Source organism: Microplitis demolitor, chromosome 2 (assembly GCF_026212275.2).
Source record: "Microplitis demolitor isolate Queensland-Clemson2020A chromosome 2, iyMicDemo2.1a, whole genome shotgun sequence".
Taxonomy (NCBI): Eukaryota; Metazoa; Arthropoda; class Insecta; order Hymenoptera; family Braconidae; genus Microplitis; species Microplitis demolitor.
The window spans coordinates 19,477,758-19,485,763 of record NC_068546.1 but is presented as its reverse complement, the minus strand read 5'-3'; the positions used below and the strand labels follow the sequence as shown (position 1 = coordinate 19,485,763).

The following is an 8,006-nucleotide window of genomic DNA, read 5'->3' as shown; positions in this document are numbered from 1 at the left end:
TGCCAAAGGACGGAAGAACGGGACGTTGGTCGGTACTGAGGACACTCTCGTTTCGGGATCCGTTGAGGTTACACGCGTTGAGTTTCTGTCCGTATAGAATACGAGAGAAAATCCAAGTTGAGTTTGGTTAAAGGGATTTCTCGTTACGGTCGCGCGCGCGCAGTTATACCACTCGTGCAGGCTCTTGGGATTAAATTTAAGTTTACAGAGTGAGTGAGTGAGTAAGTAAATGTGATATACGTACAAGTGTCACATACGACCTGATTGAGCGGTCTACCTTAACGCGGTACCGTCTCACAGTTTATTTTATTTACTGTTAAACGAAAGTCGCGTATTGTACCACGGCCTCGTCGCACTGCAGTGTTTATCGTGGAGGTTACCACAGTTCGTCTGTGTATGTACGTACATACGTGAGTAGTGTACTCAATAAAGTGTGTTGCTCAGTTACACATAAATGTGTACGTGTGTATCTGTTCTCAATCCTCAAAGTGTTGGTCTTGACGGTACACTCACATAAATACACGGATGTGTCTGAGTGTGGGTAATACTCTTGCTGTCTCTCACAGTGTGAGTGAGTGTGACAGAACACTGCAGACTCACGGTTGAGGATACGCGGTGTTGCCGGATCTTTAAATTCAACGGCCGCGTAACTTTGTGTGCGTGCACGCGCTACAAGTAAATATACTTGTGTACATACATGTGTGTGATTCGATTGATCGGCTTGCAAAGGATAAACCCAAAGATTCAAAATTTAAATTACAGAGAGCAGAAACGTCAGCGTTAAACTCTCACATACTGAACTAAATAACATACATACCTATTTTGGTTTATTTCCAATATATACTGTACATATATCACAATATAGCATGTATGATTATCGTTGCGAGTAGTCTGGTGACATTTGGTGGGACTATCGACTAAAACTTGGCAACCTCGCAACATCAGCGGTTGCTCTCACACACAAGGGGACTTCGGGTAGCCGGTAGACCCTTTGTCTCTCTCTCTTCAACACCCGAGCATCGGCTATCTCCTTCTACATCTCCGTCTCTTTTCTTCTATCACTTATTACCCACCACTACCACTCCTACTGAAACTACTGGCATCACATCCTCGTCCGTCGTTTCACCCCTCTAACACGCCTTTGTCCCACCACTTGCTCCTCTTACACTCGTGTCGGTCTTTGTCTAGCCCCCCGAGCGTATCCCCAATCCCTCTTACATTACATCCCCACGCAACCGGGTCGGGCGAGTCCAACGAGTTTGCGAGGGGAGTCGGGCAGAATCCAAGACCAGTCCGCCGTGAACCGCAGTGTTAACTAGACGCATATTAATATCGCTCCGTTTTTAAATTTAAATTCAAATTTTATCAAGACACCAGCGATTTACTATCGAACTACAAGTCTGCAACCGACTATCATTAACTACTTGCGCATAAATATTTTTTAAAATTTATTTGCCAGCTAATAATTACTTAACACGGGATCGCAACGTACCTAGTGTATTTATCCATCGGCCATGTTTGGTGTTTACGAGACAAGGGGAAGCTGTTACTCTGACGTCACAAGACTAAACTAAACTGTCAATAGAGTGCAGCACCTCCAGCTCATATCAATACTATTTACCATCAGGTGTTACTTGCTCGGCATTTTTTATCATACTACAACTAAATATAAAAAAATAAAAACTAAAAAAAAGAGTAAAATTTTCCAGCCACGATCTATGTGAAAGTTTAAAAAAAAAAAGCTGTCATAAACTACTTACTTAAATTAGTAGTAAAGTGGAGTTAAAACATTTGGCGTGAACACACGCGGATTGGATTTTCGACAACGCGCACCAGTGCCGCGTTAATTAAACTCCGATGGGACGTGCGTGTCCACCTCTGGTTGTTCTCGCCGGTCTTACCACTGGTAGTCTTTTTATTAAAAATACTACTACTATTTCAGCAAATACTATTGCTCCTGATACTGCTGCTACTTCAGCAATAACTACAACAACTACTACACACCATCCTGAAAACATTAACCGTTACGACGACGAGGACGACGCAGTCGTCTCACTGGTGAAATAGCCGCTCTCTCTAATCATTGGCCCCGGTGGTGCGGCACGAGCTGAGGCCAGTGCAAAAAACATTTAAATTATGTTTATTAAGTATTATCTATAGGTAACTAACCGCACGTGTTTAATTAAATTTAAATTTAATTACGAATTTTGAATTTCGTGCAGTGACAGTTTTTTTAAACATAAATAAACAAATTTATTGTGTTTTGGTTTTAGTTCATGACCCTCAGTGCATACATACTCACTTGGATTACGCGATTGTGTGTGTGGGTAATAAATAGTTTCATATACATATGGTGTTACAATTAATAGTGATTAGATTTATCAAATGTGTGGATTTAATTATTGGATATGTAAATTCACAGAAGAGTGTTACGTCGATGTGACGTTTGTGAGAGTTTAGTATTTTTGATTTACGGATAAACAGTCTAGAAAAAGTTTAAGGAGTAATAATCGTTTGGCAAATAATATATATAAAGTATATTTATCAAAATGGATCTAGGAGACAGGGTTTATGCCGCTGAACGGATCACCAAGAAGAGAGAAAAGCGGGTAAGAATAATTTTTATTGTTGGCAGTAGATGGCAGCAGCAGGCAGGATGTTTGCTCGTGTTTTTTTTAATCTGCTTGTAGTTTCATAATCCCCACCAGCAGATTATCAGGAGCAAATGGAATACCTCCTCGAGTGTATTCCCCTTCTTGTGGAATATTGCACTCGAGAATCTACAACTTGACTCGTTAAATGCTAACGGAGAGGTTTTTTTTTATTCTTATTTAGCTTCGTTCCATAACTAGATTCGCGGATGACAGAAAAAAGTCTGGGCCAGACCACAAGCGTTACATCATACGATTTATGGCATGAGAATATGATAGGATGTTTTTTTTTATATGAAATTTAAGTTAGCTGACGTCTAATAATTTTTGGATTTTTTTAAAATGATAAATTCAAAAAAAAAGATTTCAAAAAATTGCGCCTGTAGTTTTTGAAATTTCCTACATGTGCATTTTTTTTATATTTTATGTAATTGATTTTTTGAATAAAAAATCCGAAAATTGTTAATTGTCAACTAATTTAAAGATCATTTTTTTATTTCTTTAAATTTATTAATTATTATTTGAAATTTACCAAGAAATCGGAATGTTTTTCCCACAATGAAAATGAAAAAATTTATTCAACTTCTTAAAAGGTACTTCCGGAGCTCGGTGGTCTCAAATTTTAACTGACATACCAGTATCTGTATGCAAATCATTTAAAAATTCTAGTTATCAAGTAGATTATTTGATTCTGAAGTTAGCCGACGTCTAATAACTTTTTTTTCAAAACGATAAATTGTAAAAAAAAATATTTTGAAAAATTGCACCTACAGCTTTTTTAATTTTCTACATGTGCATTTTTATAGTTTATTTTATTTTTAAAATCAAGTTGTTGAAAATAAATCCGAAAATTATTAATTCTGTCAACTTCAGGATCATAGATTTTACTTCCCATTTTTTTTTCGTGTGAAAAACATTCCGATCTTCAAGTAAGATAAAAGACAGCATTCGATCACTCCATATATTTGTATATCTATATTTATGAGTGTCAATGTAGTAGACATACAAATTTCAAATAAATGCATTGAAATACTGAAATTTAAAAAAATGCGCGTATGGATTTCGCATTCATCTAAACACGAATTTTTTTATCTTTACTGACTAAAATTTAAAACTTGCCAATTGTCAGCTACATTTACACTCATCTATATTTAGTCAAATTTAGTAAATATAGATATACAAATATATGAGTGATCGGGTGCTAGTTTCCTGATCAGATATTAGGCTTTCTTACCTTTCATAATTGTAAATTAAAAAATGTTTATTAGATACTATTAAATGAGAAATGAAATATTTTGATTCCAGGGTAAGATAGAGTACTTTGTCAAATGGAAGGGATGGAGTAAAAAATACAATACATGGGAGCCAGAAGAAAATATATTGGATGTAAGGCTGATAGAGCTTTACGAAGAGAGTCAAAGGGGAGGCGACGTTGTTACAAGAAGACCCAGAAGGCGTGACACAAGATACAACGTAAGATACTGCTCTTTGTTGGATGATGAAATAGATGAAAAAGAAACAAGTACCAACGTGACTACTTTACATCAACAGGATCAGGTTTTGGCAAATCTCGTGGTTGAAGAGGAACCTGGTGGTGATGAAAGAGCCGGTGAGGATAGTCAAGATGAAACTGGTAGTACTTCGGCAGTAATAGCAGCACCACGTCGTTTAAATTCAGTAACAACCGCTGTTGCTGCTGCTACTGCTGATGATGATACATTACCTAGTTCACTTGATGGTCATGAGTCGCCATCACCACCAAAATTGTTGTCAGCAGCCGCAGCAGCGTCATCCTTTGGCGTTGATTCCGACAGTTCTAATAGCAGCGTTGACATTCCATTGTTACCAAGAAGAGAGCCCGCTGGTACCAAGAGGAAAGCCGAGGTATTGAGTAAGGAATCAGGTAAAATCGGTGTCACCATCACGACCAGTCCAAGCAGCGGAGGCGGGAGTCCACCACCACCAGCAAACAAAATACCAAGGCTACTTCCTATTAAATCTAATTCAACACCTTATCACGTGAGCGTTATATTGTTATTTATACCAGCTATTTTTTACAGCACTCTAATATTTATTAATGACTTTTTAGAATCACAAATTAAACGGCAGAAGACCCTCGTCTTCGAGTGTAAAATCAACACCCGAAGAGCCTCTACCAGCAGTACCAACTACTCCAGCACCAGCTGTACAGGATAAAAAACGACCAGAGGCTGATGTTCCTCACGGGCCACCACCTTCACTACCTCGGGCACAACCTGCCCCGCTATCACCAAGAATAGACACTCCTCTAGAGCAAGTCGAGCACAAACCGAAGAAGAGGCCGCTTGAAAAAACAGATAAGTCTAATGGTACTGTTGCTAATGGTGCCAATGGACACAAATCTCCGAGTCCTACTGATGCGTATACCAACAACAACAGGTTAACGCCTATTGTTAATGGTCATCATGGTCACAATAATAATAATAATAATAATAATAATAATATAAATACTAGTATTAATAATAATAATAATAATAATAATAATAATAATAATAATAATACGAATAATAACAATAATAATAATACCAGCAACAATAATAATAATAATAATAATATTAGTAGTATAAATAATAATAATAATAATAATAATAACAATAGTATGAATATAAAGCAACCGGAAATAATAAAATCAGATTTGTATATTCCATTGAGTAGTCCAGGTACTGATTACTGGCACGCGAGAAACCCCGTTGCTGATCAGGTATTTATTACTGACGTGACGGTTAATCTTAAAACCGTCACTATCAGGGAATGCAAGACTGAAAAAGGATTCTTTCGTGAACGAGATCCTAAGAGCGATATTTATTAAATATAAATAATTTAAAAAATATATATAAAGATACAGTCTTATTGTAAATATAAATTATTTTCACACAAATATACTTGATCATTGAACAAAGTAACGGCTATGATAATATATATATATATATATTTTTTTTTGTCAATTGATTTAAGTATTTTAACAAATATGTGGCCAGATATAAACAAAAAAAAAGTAAATAATTATTTTATATGGTCTGGTTTATGGAAAACAAAATTGGTCATAAAACAGAGCTTTGTATATATGAGTAGGCTTGATAGTCTTTAGATTGCGGGTGATCTGGTAAATTAATATCTTAATTTTTAAAATAATTATTAATTACTATTAATATTATTATTGTAAATTATATTTTTATCGTCATTATTGCGCAGTTATTATTTAATTTAAACGGGTAAATTATTCGACGTAATTCTTTTTAAATTATAAACTTAAAGGTAATATTCTTTAGTTTATTTGGCTGTTAAGAAGAATGACGTAACGTAAATTGTTTCATTTTTATTACTTTAATTAATAGATTTATTCATTAATGGGAAATAACGTTCGGGTAAGTTAGCAAAGTGCATGCTAACGATTACCGATGGCTTTTTTTGTTGAAATTTAAACTGTACCCGCTTGATGTTGAAAAGGCAGTTATCGTTTGTAAATTTTTTTTAAAGTAAGTTGGTTTTGCAGTTTTATTAAAGTTTGTTAGTTTTTTTTTTTTTTTTTTTTTTTTTTTTTTTTTTTTTTTTTAAATGAGGGGACATAAATATAAAGTATAGAGAATTAACAAATATTTCTTTTAATCACGTTATGTTTTTTTTTCCATTGTAATATTACGATAGTAAAGTTAGCCGACTAATAATTTTTTGATTTTTTTTTTAAATAATAAATTAAAAAAAAAATATTTGAAAAAAGTGCACATGTAGTTTTTTTAGTTTTCTAAATGTGCATATTTTTCTTTTCTTTTTTTTTTTTTTTGTGATTGATGTTAAAAAAAATCAAAACATTTTTGATTGTCTGTCAATTACGGGATCATGTAATGTTCACTTTCTTTTTGTTCAGTTGTTATAACGGTGTGAGAAAGAAAAAAATAAAAACAATATTGTAGATTTTTTTCTTTATGTTACTAGGGACAAGATTTTTGCCTTAATTTCGAATGAATGGTTAGAATGTTTGGTATTACGGTGAAAATATCGGTCTTATAAAAAAAGTTTTCAAACAAAAGTTGTAGGAAATTTAATTTAAAAAAAAAAATGTCTCGTATGATTTTTTTATACGACCAATATTTTCAACGCAATTCTAAAATTAAGATTCATAATGAACGATTCAAATTTTTGATAATTATGGAAATCTTAATTTTAAAATTACGGTGAAAATATTGGTCGTATGAAAAAACCATAAGAGACATTTGTTTTCGAAAATTAAATTTCCTACAAGTTTCGATTAACAAAATTTTTCATGCGACCAATATTTTCACCATAATTCCAAAATTAAGATTCATAATGAACTATTCAAATTTTTGATAATTATGAAAATTTCAATTTTGAAATTACAGCTTTCTTATTGGTCTTATGAAAAAATTGTTAAAGACATTTTCTTTGTAAAATTAAATTTCCTACAACTTTTGTTTGAAAATTTTTTTTATACGACCAATATTTTCACCGTAATATCAAAAATTTGACAGCATTAATTATTAATTGTTATTTTTAAATCAAAGCAAAAATCTTGGGCCTATTTATTATTAAAATCAGTGATTTATTGATCTTTGAGATCGAAATTTAAGTCTTCGTAAAGTTAAATTAAATTACTAAAAAATAATAAGCATATCTTAGAAAAAGTTTTAATACAATATCCAAATTGTTATGGAATATGTACTCAGATCATTATTACTATTTTTATTATTATTATTATTACTATCATTTTATTTATATAATGTGTATAATGTACACATGCAGAACCAGTGAATCCGTGATATAGATGATTATAAATAGATATTGTACATGCTGACAAAACAGAAAAAAAAACAACAACTGCATCTTGCTTATTTATTATCGCAAAGTTTTAGAATTATTAAAATATATTGTAATTTAATTATTTATATTTAATACTAGAAGTTGATGGTTTTTATTCTTATTAATTATATATACATATTTTTTTGTAAATAATTTATGCATTTATTTTAAAAATTTATTCAAAAATTCATTTAATTTTATGGATATGTAGAAAATATCAATAAAAATATTTTGTAAAATTGTTTAAAAAATCAATGAATCAAAAAAATTTTTTTATTTTATTAAAATATTTCAAATAAAGTTGGACAATTTTACTAAATTATTTTTATTGATTTAATTTATAAATATGTTTTATTTTTGTAAAATAATTTATTTAAAGTAAAAACTTATCAACTTCTATAATTTATATCAATCTACGTCATCTAACACGAGAATTAATGACTGCAAAAATTTTATTTATTTGTTTGTCAGTAACTATACTCCTCAATATTTAATATTTGA

At 32.1% G+C, this 8,006-nt stretch overlaps 1 protein-coding gene across 2 annotated transcripts; it reads left to right on the top strand.

Annotated features, from left to right (window-relative positions):
• The first annotated feature begins 983 nt into the window (after positions 1-983).
• Positions 984-6,214, top strand: LOC103568438 (polycomb group protein Pc). 2 transcript variants are annotated; one of them, XM_014444557.2, is made up of 4 exons: positions 995-2,609; positions 3,957-4,124; positions 4,203-4,670; positions 4,741-6,214. In XM_014444557.2, exons 1-4 carry the CDS (start codon positions 2,550-2,552, stop codon positions 5,497-5,499), a joined length of 1,455 nt encoding a protein of 484 aa, XP_014300043.1. In that variant the 5' UTR covers positions 995-2,549; the 3' UTR covers positions 5,500-6,214. The 2 variants fall into 2 exon arrangements, with proteins under 2 accessions (XP_008543515.1, XP_014300043.1); XM_008545293.3 differs by having other exon boundaries at positions 984-2,609; positions 3,957-4,670.
• Positions 6,215-8,006: the final 1,792 nt, after the last annotated feature.